General features: G+C 49.1%; 1 protein-coding gene across 1 annotated transcript; it reads left to right on the top strand.

The window, feature by feature from the left end:
• The first annotated feature begins 4,044 nt into the window (after positions 1–4,044).
• LOC125939856 (uncharacterized) lies at positions 4,045–4,608 on the top strand. The gene has a single exon (XM_049655370.1). The coding sequence runs from the start codon at positions 4,045–4,047 to the stop codon at positions 4,606–4,608; it is 564 nt and encodes a 187-aa protein (XP_049511327.1).
• Positions 4,609–13,362: the final 8,754 nt, after the last annotated feature.

The raw sequence follows: 13,362 nt of genomic DNA, 5'->3' as shown, positions 1-13,362 counted from the left end.
GCGGTCACCGGTGGTGCAACAAGCTCCAGCCGCCATGTTGTCTGAGTATCGCGTTTCAGTCGCTGAGCACTGTACATTTTGCAGTCAGGCGTGCTATTGAAAGCGCAAAACAAAACCCTCAATTATGTTTTCAACTGCGAGAAAGTGCCACCTAATGCCGTTGTTGTCTTCGCCGTCATTGTTGTTTGATGGCGTAACGGTGTAATAAATGTAGCAGTCTAAATAACTCGATGGCGTTGCAATCGTGGGTTCTAGATGAAAATTCAGTGACATTAGCTTCCACTCTCCAAAACACTTGACACCATAATTATAGCTGTTCAAAACACAACAAACATGAAAACGGCTTAATGACATGACAGGCGATGGAATTAAATGCATTGGCATGCTGCTTAAATTTGCTGTCACGAATTAACCGAGCTGTGCCGGCGATCGGATAAAATATCTTGGTGTTATGATTGAGCGTTAGGCACAGTGATTTAAAAGTGTGGTGCGTGAATTATTAGAGCTACCAACCACATAAGCTGACCGGGGAAGGGGGCCTGTTGCCGCCATCTTATTATTCTCGAGAGAAGAAAACTCATAGTGACCGGTTTGCTCGTGGAGAAGAACATGAGAAGAGACATTTGTTTCTTTTTTTCGCACTTATTTTTTTTTTTTACTTCAGTGTTCTTACCACACACTGACAAAAAAAATACTTTTATAGGTGTTGTCTTAAGCATTTTCGCAAGGTTAGGGACTATTGGTGACGTTAGTGTTTGTTATTCCCTTCACGTTTCTCTTTCCTGTTGGCTTTTCACTCTTTCCTGGTTGACTTTTCACAAACTGAACCGGTGGCGGGAACCAGCCATACATGATCGAAATGCCTTGCTATTCTCCAGCCGCCATGTTAGTTTTGCGCATGGAAGAGTCTCCGTTAACTCTGAAACAACACGCCATGGCGAGGTAGTGGCTTTGTCGTTGCGCTTCTAAGCCCAATGGCGCGGGATCAAACCCCGGCCGCGGCGGCCGCATTTCGATAGGGGCGAAATGGAAAAATGCTCGTGTACCTTGCATTGGGTGCACGTTAAAGAACCCTAGGGGGTCAAACTTAATCCGAAGTCTCCTACTACGGCGTGCCTCATAATCAGAGCGAGGGTTTAGGCACGTAAAACCCCAGAATTTAATTATTTTTTTAACTCTGCAACACAAGAAGTTAGGCAGGCAGGTCGATTAATGAGTTCAGATATGACCGATCTTTTCCAGGCCTGGATCTGCCTATTTCCATAATTATGGTAGGCCACCATTTGTCCAAGCGTTGTTGGAAGGAAGCAAGCAAATTTTTTCCCCTCTCACGTGGCGAAATGCCCAAGCATTTGATTCGGGAAGCGTCGATTAGTATTTAATAAGTCACAACACCAGCATAAACTTGTTTATTCGGAAGCATGGAAATTAGAGACAGCCGATAGTGGACGCAGTCACAAAGAACAGCAACACCAAATAGTCACAACAAACAACGCCATCACAAAGAAAAAAAATCACGCAAGGAAGCAACGGGAAAATAAAATGGCATGAATAAAGATACCGTCATGATATCACATTAGCAGTCTAATGACGCTGTCGATGGGCAGCTTACGCGAATGTCAAGGTGTTTCTTAATGTCAAACGCTTCGCCAGAGAAAGAGACAGAGCTCTTGATTTAAAAGCAGAGATGTTTGCTGACGTAGAAGTATTCACCTACATGCTACTCTGCTAGAAAGGACGAGAGGGGACAGATAGGCTCTAGAAGGAGGAGGGCAGAAAAAGAGAGAAACGTAAAATAACACCACTAGATATCTTCATTTCGCTGTTTGAGTACTACTTGCCCGAATATATGAATCGTCTTGACTTGACTACTGGCTTTTTGTACTATGTGCATAGTCCGAATAACCACTAGAGTTTTGAAAGGAAGCCAATTGATTGAACGTAATCAATCAAACAAGAAATCCAGTACTTGACGATGCATTGATGGAGAGTGCCAGACACCTAAGATGCACCTTATAAGGCGTGAAGGGGTCTTGACAGATTGTGGCATATTTATCCTGTATGTAGTCCGTTCATCCCTGTACGCTCTACAGTATAATACAATATATATATATATATATATATATATATATATATATATATATATATATATATATATATATTCGAATTGCTCTCTCCCTCTCTCAGCAAAAAATTAGAAAAGATCAACCTAAACAAAATTATTAGAATTGAAAGCCGTGGTATTCCATCAGACCATGTCTTGCAACAAGTGCTCTTGCACATGTATACGCTTTGCTTCGTCTGTCTCAATTTTTGGTCAAACTGTGTACGTCTGCCACTTTGCTCACTACAACGCCTTACCAACACTTAACACTGGCTAAGCTGCGATGCAGTCTGAGAACTCATTTTCTTTCTTACTGTTAAAGTTATTAATGTTTTAAATTTCACAGCATTCTAAGGAAAAAGAAGTAGCAATCACCACCGTACTGTGACAATTCCTTCTTTTCTCATTTTTAATTTATTACGTAAAGCAGGACAGCAGTGGACTTGAGAGCATATTTGCGTCCGACTGCTCAGCGCTTCGCTTCACGATGACGTAACCCTATCGGGCCATCGCTGCACGACAGAAGACAGCCTGTGTGCCTCGTGCCACTAATCCGAAAGTCGGGAGCCCGATTTCCGAGCCCGGGCAGCCGCGCGTTCTGTTCAGGAGAAAATATTGGCGGAGGAAAAGGCCCACTTCCCACGGAAGTTAGCGCGCTTCCGAATTCGCAGCAAGGAAATGTGGGCCCGGACACCTTCTCCACGCGGAGCGCGCACGACCGGGCGCCTGACAACGCCCGACTCCGCCGCGGGGCTCGTATTGTGCGAGTACTGCAGCCGTGCTACATGCCTCGGTCTACTTAAGTCTGAAATTGACACTGCCGCCTGCTTTTCGGCCGTGTTGCGCAGTCGAAACTCGCATTTCGTCTTGCTAGTCTGGACGATCTCTGGGGCTGGCTGTCCGTGCCGGCCGTCACGCTCACAGCGCGGGCCGCAATACACTCGCAGCACCAATGCCTGCGAGTGGGACGTCGGCCCGGCCCAAGAGAGTCAGCAGCGCCGTGACTGGGGAGCGACCCGCGAGCTGGTGCACAGTAACCAAATTTAATTTTTCATATAAATGAAATGACTTATTCCTAGGACGGCGTCGGCCGAGCGAACGAGCACAGAGAAGTAGGACAGAGCGAACGCGGATCGCAGAGTAGCGGGAGGCGTACTGCTTCCAACCTCTCCTGTTAGTCCCCATTTAACCTATACCTGCCTAAGAACGGAAATTTCTCGTCCATGCGAGCATTTGCACTATTATAAGCTTTTTTTTAAGAAAAGAGAAGAATGCGTTATAGCATATAAAAAATTGTTTACTTACGCGCTGACTGAAAAGTTTTGCAGCTACAAGAATCGTAGTAAAGCTAATAAAATGTCGCAGTTTCGCCCGAAAGGCGAAGCATCAATTGCGATGGCAAATTTGTAGAGAGTTCTAACGCGAAAAAACCAGCGAAAAACCAAGACGCAGGACCAGAGGGAGGCAAACACACACACAGTCGCCGGACTATACAACTGATTTATTTGAAGCATCCACGTACTTTTAAACACCGATTTTCCTGCTCAAGCGCACGTGCAGAAGAAGCCAATCAGCCACATGAAAGAATTCAAACTAACCCCGATAAAAATTGACACTCTTTCTCCGTGATAAGAACGGAAGGGTCGCTTATGCAAACCCGCTCGTTCTTTTAGATAAAGAATGTGTGGCGGCCTCACGGTCGCACAGCAGCAGCCAGACACCCTTTCCCATCTTTGGCTCGGTGAAATCTTATCGCGTTGTGTGCGGGAAAGAGAAGTGGTGCAAGGGTGCGCAACCGAGCCGTAGAGGCTGTACGATTAGGAAATAAAAGTTAGTTGTTGCTTGTTCTTCAGGGACGCACTACTCGCTTCTGTGTGCTAATTTCCAGCCACGCTCGCGTCCCATACAACATTGGTGACCCGGACGAGCAGCTAAGGGCTATGGACACTCCTCAAGGCACTGAAATTCCTACACTCTCCGGCGTTGAAGTCAAACTGCCTCCGTTTTGGACTGCGGATCCTGCATTGTGGTTCATTCAGGTAGAATCACAATTCGCTGCACGGCGCATCACAGCAGATTCCACGAAATACCATTATGTGGTGAGCAGTCTGCCCCCATCAACCGCTAGCGAAGTTCGAGACCTGTTGCTTTCTCCACCAGCAGACAACGCTTACGAGGCGTTGAAGGCAACACTCATTCGCAGGATCACGCCCTCCGAAAGCCAACGGCTACAACAGCTTCTTCATGAAGCCAGCCTCGGCGACAGAACGCCAAGCCAGCTGCTGCGTCACATGCAGCAATTATTGGGCAGCAAAGTGGACGGTCTTGACAGCCTGCTGCTCCGAGAAATATTTCTACAGAAAATTCCCCCGAACGTCAGAATGGTCATGACTGCCTCAAATGAGAACGATCTATCCAAACTGGCCGAGTTAGCCGACAAGCTCGCTCATGGCGGTAGCTCCCACATCTGTCGCAGCCGTCACAAGCGAACCGTCTCCCCATGAACAGCTTCAAGAGATGAAGAACGAAATATCACGTCTCGTGGATTCCGTGGCCGCCCTCCATACCGCGTCACGGTCAACCAGTCGGGGTGCTCCGCAATCGCCTACGAAACGCCAAAAACTATGTTGGTACCATCGCAAGTTCGGCAATGCTGCACGCAAATGCGTACCACCCTGCGAGCTCTCGGGAAACGCCCCGGGCAGGCGCTGAGGGCGACCAGCGCTTCTGCCATGCAAGAACGTCGCTCATCAGTATTTTTCCTAACCGACCGCAACAGCGGCTTCCGCTTCCTCGTCGACACAGGCGCAGAAGTGAGCGTACTCCCAGCATCGCCCGCGGACCGCAAGCGCCCGAACACATCGCCTCTGCAAGCAGTCAACAACACGGCCATCGCCACGTACGGAAACCATTCCCTAACCGTCAGTCTGGGCCTGCAGAGAACGCTGCGATGGATCTTTATACTAGCCGACGTGAAATTCGCCATCCTCGGAGCGGATTTTCTGCGCCACTTTGGACTGTTAGTCGACGTGCGTAACCGGAGGCTACAGGACCCTGTGTCACAAAGCGATGTACAAGGCAAGCCTTCAAGACATATGCCGCTCAGCCCTACGCTGATCAAGCCAGCAGGTCCTCTTCGCTTCACTTCCATACTCAGCGAATTTTCTGACCTGACACACCAGCGCCAAGTGGGATCCCCAGTAAAACGCGACGTGTTTCACCACAACTGGACCACCGTTTCACGCTCGACCACGTCGATTGTCGCCTGAAAAACTGGTGGTGGCAAGACAGGAATTCGACCATATGTTGGAGTTGGGCATCATCCAACCTTCTTCCAGTCCTTGGGCCTCTCCCCTTCACATGGTTCCTAAGCGATCATCGGGTGACTGGCGTCCTTGCGGGGACTATCGAGCGCTGAACAGTGTTACAACGCCCGACCGGTACCCCGTGCCACATATTCACGACATACTGGCAGGTCTGCATGGGGCCAAAATTTTTTCAAAAATTGATCTCGTGCGCGCATACCACCAGATACCTGTGTCACCGGAAGACGTCCCCAAGACTGCTATCACTACACCCTTTGGTCTATTCGAATTCCTTCGCATGCTATTCGGCCTTCGCAACGCGGGTCAAACGTTCCAAAGGTTTATCGACGGTGTTCTACGGGGCCTCAATTTTTGTCACGCCTACCTGGATGACTTGCTTATCGCGAGCACCACCCCAGAAGAACATGAAGCGCACCTGCGGATTGTTTTTCGGCGCCTATCTGAGCACGGCGTTATCGTCAACGCGGCCAAAAGTGAACTCGGCGTGCCTGAGTTATTATTTCTGGGCCACATCATTTCGAGCTCGGGAGTACGGCCACACCCATCTAAAGTGCAGGCCATACAAGATTTTCCACTGCCGACAACGAAGCACCAACTACGTGAATTTCTCGGATTGCTAAACTTCTACCGCCGCTTTGTGCCCAAATGCGCACATATCATACAACCACTTCACGGACTGCTGAAGGCAACGCAAGGATCTTCGAATGACCTGCCTTGGTGCGAAGAAGCGAAAAGGGCTTTCAACCAAAGCAAGCAGGCCTTGGCAAATGCGGCTCTCCTGGCATACCCGCAGCCAGGAATTCCCCAGTGTTTAATGGTCGATCCCTCAGACATAGCCATCGGCGCCGTGTTGCAACAGCTGAGCGACGGCACATGGCACCCAACTGCATTCTTCTCGAGGAAGCTGACGCCTACTGAGCGCCGCTACAGCACTTTCGGGCGAACTGCTAGCCGTCTACTCAAGTATACGCAACTTCCGACATTTCTTGGAAGGCGTGGAGTTCTTCATTTTAACCGACCATAAACCGCTGACCTATGCTCTCCGCTCTATGCGTTCGGACGGTGGCACGCACACGGCCTGTGAACTTCGGCAACTGGCATACATCTCCGAGTTCACGACAGACATCCGCCACGTAAAAGGAAGCGACAACGTCGTTGCCGACGCCCTGTCGCGGAGCGCTATAAACTTCGTCAACGATCCAGAAGGAGTTAACTTCGACGCGCTGGCGGCAGCCCAAAGAGAAGTCCGAAGAGCTAAAAAGCCTCCTAACAACAAAAACGGCCCTCAAACTACAGTGGATGCAGATTCCGGGATCAGGCGACCAGATTTACTGTGACACCTCCACGGGCAACCCACGCCCCTTCGTGCCTGCCAATCTACGTCGCCGCATTTTTCTTTCTGTTCACAAGCTATCGCATCCTGGAATCAAAGCTACGCAAAGGTTGCTCACAGCAAGGTTCATCTGGCCAGGTATCAACCGAGACGTGCGTTGCTGGGCAAGAGAATGCATACCATGTCAGCGTGCCAAAATTCATCGACATACTGTGACCCCGTTGGCAAAGTTCGCGCCTCCAGACGCGCGTTTCGACCACGTCCACCTCGACATTGTCGGACCTCTGCCGCCTTGCCAAGAGCATGCCCATTTACTGACGTGCATTGATAGATTCACGCGCTGGGCGGAGGCTATACCTATAGTGGATATCACTGCTGACATGGTTGCCCGCGCCTTTTTGCACCACTGGGTTGCTCGTTTCGGTGCACCATCCATAATAACAACCGACCATGGAAGGCAGTTCGAATGATCACTTTTCGCCAGTATTACACGTTTCATTGGTGCTTCTCGCATCAGAACAGCTGCCTACCATCCGATTAGCAACGGCATGGTGGAGCGTTTCCACCGCCAGCTCAAGTCGGCGCTCGCCGCAACAGAAGAGCGCAACTGGATGGAGGCACTACCACTCATTCTCTTGGGAATCCGGGCAGATGTCAAGACAGACATCGGCTGCAGCGCGGCCGAACTGGTCTACGGAACGACACTGCGCCTTCCAGGAGAATTCTTCACGGGCAGTCCGCAAGACGGCTGTACAGCTACCGCAGCCTACGCACTTAGGCTGCGAGATATAATGGAAAACCTTGGCGCTACGCCACCGCGACGGGCAGCGCCACGCGCGGTGTACGTACCATCAGAACTCGGTTCGTGCACACACGTGTTTGTGCGCCATGACGCAGTTCATCGGCCACTCCAACCACCGCATGACGGGCCATTCCGAGTGCTACGTCGAGGTAACAAGCAGTTCACTATCGACGTGCGTGGTCGTCACGAAGTCGTATCACTCGATCGGCTGAAGCCAGCGCACATTGAAGATGCAGACACCGTTTCACATGCAACGCCACCTGTGACACCACCCTCCAAGGCTCTACTCGTTCAAACACGCCAAGTCACAAGGACACGCAGTGGACGAGCCTCCAGGGCGCCCCGTCGTATGGACTTGTGAACAAATTAAATCGTCCTGTGAACGTTCGTTAACTCACTAGGAGGGGAAGTGATGTGGCAGCAGCCACATCACTTCCCTTCCACATCACTAAAAAATCATCGACATGAACAAATGCGGAATTGCACTCGAATCTTTTCTGGCGCTTCTGAGTGTGTACTTAAGGTCCACCATCGTGCAGCACGGCCACAAGCATGTGGTGCAAAAACAAGGCATTTGCATTGGTTCGAGTGTCGCGCCTGTTCTGTGTAACGTGTTCTTGGCCAAGTTCGATTTAGCGTTACGTGAAGCACTTCAGGATACGCGGGTTGTCAGGGTGTACAGATATGTCGGGAAGTGATGCAAATTCCTTCCTTCTGTATACAAGGCTGCCTTTCCCACAGAATGAAAGTAGACCGAAGATAAAAACTAAGAAGTTCTAAGAAACTGTCATTCGACATCCCGGTTGCGTTCGTGAAGGCAACGTTTCCAAAAGTGTCAATAGAACACTGAACACTGGAGAGCAGACCTGAATGCGGTAAGGAATAAAACAGGTCTGCTATGTTTACAGAGAAGGCCTTAATATTCTTAGGTGTGGATGACCTGAAGTAATCCAGTACCACATCAGAGTTATTTACAAGAAACGGGTCCTGAATTGGCAACATTTTCAGCATTTTTTGGAGATACAATGCTATACATTTCTGCCAGGTGCCGTTTTCAGACACAATGGCTCGAAAAGGTGCGTCCATCTTGTGTGTCTTTACACTAAAGAACCGGATCCTGTATCGGATCCTGTATAGCTCCCATTCTCAGCGACATATTTTTAGCAGAACTAGACAAGAACATGAGTGGTCGGCTTCCAGATTTTAAGATTCTCAAAGTTTTTGGATACGTCGATGACATTTTAGTTCTACTTGACTGCAGTTCTGACTGTTTTGATTTTTTAACCACTAACGCACTTTCTTTTATACGCGAGGGTTTATCTCCTTTAAAAGTAACGCATGAACTGCCGATTGACGGAAGTATTCACTTTCTTGACATTAAGTTTTTATTTTGCAACGACCATGTGCGCTGGAAGTACGAGCCCCGCGCGAACAAGCCACTGCTCCCATATCAGTCCGCGCACTCTAAGTTGGTTAAGAGGGGAATAGCAAAAACATGCTTGTCAAGCGCGTTATGCAAGTCATGCCCTGAGCAGATGACCGACAGCTTCAATGATCAGATCCTCCGCCTTCGTTCGGCAGGTTACCCTATACATGTCCTAATTAGCGTCGCTGAGAGTCTGCTCAAGTCGAAGTTATCTAAGAATTCTTCCAGCATGCCTTGTGTAGATAAGAAGAACGTAGCTATCATCCCGTATATCCACGGCCTATCATACCGTTTAAAGAAAATAGGTCAACGTGCGAGTGTTAGGGTTGTCTTTTCAGCATCTACAAAATTGCAATGTCTGTGCAGACTAACCAGACCAGACCTGCCTGAGAAACGCATGTGCACAAAAAAACACCAGGACCCGTTTGTTGAATGTGCAGGAGCAATCGTTTACAACCTTCCTTTAAAGTGTGGGAAAAATTACGTGGGACAAAGCGGAAGGTGCCTCAACGAGCGTTTAAGGGAACACCGGTATAATGTAGCAGAAAAGCGGGGTGGGTTCCTCGACGCTCACTGCAGGCATTGCAAGTGGGCTGATGCTGGGGCGGATGATGGTGACCGCTCGACGTGCGCTCCAGAATACAGAGACTGCTCTATCGTGGGAAGAGCACGAGGAAGAATAACTCGCGAATTTATCGAAGCATAAATGATTGATAGGCTCGGGGATTACTGTATTTCACAACCATCACTTGACCTTTCCTGCAAAGAGCCTGCTTATCTGCGTATAGGTGTGTAAAGTATTTTTTGTGAACGGCGCATGTATGATGATGTATGCGAAACAGTTGTATATATGTGTGGGTCCTTTGCTCGAAATAAATATTGTTGCAAGTTAGCGCCTGTGTGTGTCACCTCTTCATTCGTCCTTGTCTTTTCATGCGCTATAAGCCTCACGTCGTCACTATAGGCTGGATGTGTCATATACCAGCCTATGGTGACCATCCAGGGGTTGGACAAGGAGAACGATGGCGAAGTTGGCAACTTTTGTTTCACCTCGACTAGATACAGTGGTCTCGTGATGTGGTATGAATGAGGGCTTTAACATTTGCTGAAACGATGTTTCATATCTAGCTTTAAATCCCCCGCATCAATGGTCGTCAGGTAATTCAATGAAAAGAAAACATAGTGACGCTGAAAGCAATTGAGCCAACAATCGAGCCGGCAGCTTTCCGATTACGAAGCTGACACTCCCAACAAGTGCATAGTGCTCCCCTCTCAAAAGAAGTGCTTCTCCGGCTATCGTGCTGCTTGAATGACGTTCTTGCATCATCGACTGTTCAACGCCTAAGAGCTGGTATAAAGGCAAGCACCGCAATCAGTACTTGTGTTTGCGATTGATAGCGCTCACGTGTGTATCCCTGGAAGCCACGGTCACCGATAGTCGCCACTGCGGCGGCGGCTAGCCCACATTCCTGGAACCATACCTCCCAGACTTCAGTGCCCAAATCGACAATGGTGAGGGTTCGACTGAACCGCCCCAGCCCTGCTACTATACAGGGTGTCCCAGCTATCACGCAGCACGATTTTAAAAAAGAGGAACGGCGTTACGCTAAGCCAACCCAGTGCGTATTGTTTCCAGTACAGTGGAGTAGCCGCCAGTAAATTTTTCATTACTGAGATTTAATTAATTAATTGTAATTAATTATCTAATTCGAGAAGTACTTTCCTAGTTGTCAAAGTGTCAATGAGAAAGTTGTAGAGCAACATGAAAAACTCCCGATATAGCTTTCTGTTGCTCAATACGTGCTACATAAATGTGTTTTTCCGAGCATGAAAGAAGCCAGCGAATACACGCAGAATTGCCGCACGACTGGCCGCTCGAGGCACTTTACGTGTATTCGCGGGCTTCTTTGATGCTCGGAAAAACACTTTTATGTAGCACGTATTGAGCCACAGAAAGCTGTATCGGTAGTTTTTCATGTTGCTGTGCAGCTTTCTTATTGACACTTTGATAATTAGGACAGTACTTCTCGAGCTAGATAATTAATTACAATTAATTAATTGAATCTCAGTAACGAAAAAAATATTGGCAGCTACTCCACTGTACTGGAAACAATACGCAGTAGGTTTCCTTCGCGTAACGCCGTTCCTATTTTTTTTAAATCCTGCTGCGTGATTGCTGGGACACCCTGTATAGCGAAGAATGCGGCCTTTCTCAAAGGTCAAGCGCCTAACACAAAGACGGCGAGAGTTTAACGGCACTTTTCTGCCCCTGCTGCTGGCGAAAATTGCTGCAAGAGAACTCGGGAATGCCTAGCGAATCTGTGGAACCAAGGTGTTCTTTAAAAGTGAGGAGCACGACCGACCCGCTGACATTTACTTCTGATCCTCGACACGTAAACTGTACTACTTCTAGTCCATCTCTTTCGCCTGGCACCTGGCACGACACCAAACCTGGAGCCTCCGTGGCCACTCGGACCCTGGGGATCATATTCACAAAAAGCTCTTACTCGATAGAATTACTCATAAAAGCAAATTCCAGCCAATCGTGATGATCCATATATCATTAGCAAAGGCAGGCGGCCACTGACGAGGAACACTTACGAATGAAAAGCTTTGTGAATTTGGCCCCGATTTCAAAACGGCACATCACTGTCACCGCATTTGCGGGCGGATTATACTATGATGTGTAGCCTTTATGAGAAGTAAGTGGGTCTAGGACGCCAACTCGTCGTAGGAAAACTTATCAGGAAGGTGAACTTGTCGTAGGGCATGTCGTACGAGGATTTCTCGTACCACCGGAATAGTTGTCACACGGTAAACTCGAGCTGGATTTACGATATGACAAGCAATTCGTTTTTCCTGCTACTCATCAGCTGTCACACACAACGGGCCCCACACATGAACCTGCTCTGCCCAAGTTCCGCCCAGCCATGAACATGAACTTGAGCATAACCTGCAACTGGATATTTTATAATAAAAACGAATTCGCAGTAGGAACATGTGATTACTCATTGGTCTACGGCCGTGAAATCGGCATCTCCACGAATCGAACGCACGTCACAAGGACTCCTCAAGGATAGCAACCCGACACTTTAGCAGGCTGCACCCCAAATGCCCTGGGTATGTACCGCATTTCAGTGAACGTCTTTCACGCCAACGCTTTTGCGAGCTGCGCCATGAATACAGTGGGTATGTGCTGCTCAGATCAACCAACTTGGTTCACTGAGTATGAGGTGTGCGGCAAGCGAGGAATCAATTCTCAGCGTTCGCAGGCACCGCCGGTCCGCGCTTCTCGTCTCGGAGGCCGCGCACGGACTTGTCGGCAATGACACTAGATGGCGCAGCGTGTCCAGAAAGAAGCGCGAAATAGGAGCCTGGTTGCCGGACGCGTTTCTCGGCGTTCGCACGCACCGGCGCGTCATGCATTTCCGAGGCCACGCGCTGGCTTCGCGGCGGCTCCGCTATAGAGAGTACCGAGTGTTCTTAGGGAAGCGCGAAAGAGAAGTTCCGCCGCAGTACGCGCCTCATACATAACTCGTTTCAATGGTGGTAATACTGTCGCGTAGCTGTTCGTCTTTACGTTTCTTCGTCGCCTGTGTTGTGTAGGAGTGTTCTTTACTTTCTTATCGTTTTGTTTCTCTCAAAGTGTCTTTCGCCCCGAGTGGGTAGGACAGCTACGGGCATGTCAGGCGGGGCACCACCCGTTTGGCCTAAGGGTCCGGCCGGGTGACCACGTTGTCGGTCGCCTTTGTACTGGCGGCAGAGGCCCCGTCTTCCGATTCCCCAAACTGTTCGGTGAATGCTTCCCGACTCTTTTGTGCACTTTCTCTTTCTAGACACCGACAGTTGTTCTTCGCTCTAGTTCGTCGAAAGACCAACGGCTGTCATTGAAGTTTTCTGTGTGTTGTTACTTTGCTTTGAGCTATAATTCTTTAGGCAGAGTGCTGTCACCGAGTTTAAACTTGGCGAAGCCCGCCCACGATTGGCTGTGCGTATTTGAATCTGTGTGGCCCGATTGGTTCCGGTCAGCGAGGAGTTCTGATTGGTGCTTTGTTTGCATTCTGGCGGGATGTTGGGACGCTTCCGGGGGGCCCGGCGAGGGTTCGCACCGGAGACACCAAGGGAGCAGGTCGCAGCGAGAGCTGATCAGATGTCATAGTTGTGTAATGTGCAAGCATCTAAAAGTGTAATTCGAATAACTAAAGTTCAAATAGACCAAATCAGGAAAATGTCTATGGATCTCCTGTGTGATCGCCTCATCTCTCCGGTGCGGAACAAGTAGCGACAACATTCGACGCTACAATACGTTGGTTCGCTATATTGATTCAATGCTGAGCGCATTACCGTCGACAGTCATCTTGACATCGGTTC

Source organism: Dermacentor silvarum, chromosome 1, assembly GCF_013339745.2.
Source record: "Dermacentor silvarum isolate Dsil-2018 chromosome 1, BIME_Dsil_1.4, whole genome shotgun sequence".
Taxonomy (NCBI): domain Eukaryota; kingdom Metazoa; phylum Arthropoda; class Arachnida; order Ixodida; family Ixodidae; genus Dermacentor; species Dermacentor silvarum.
This window is presented reverse-complemented; position numbering and strand designations above follow the sequence as displayed.

Coding starts and splice junctions, on each gene's coding strand:
- LOC125939856 (XM_049655370.1), top strand. CDS start 4,045: ATGGACACTCCTCAAGGCACTGAAATTCCTACACTCTCCGGCGTTGAA.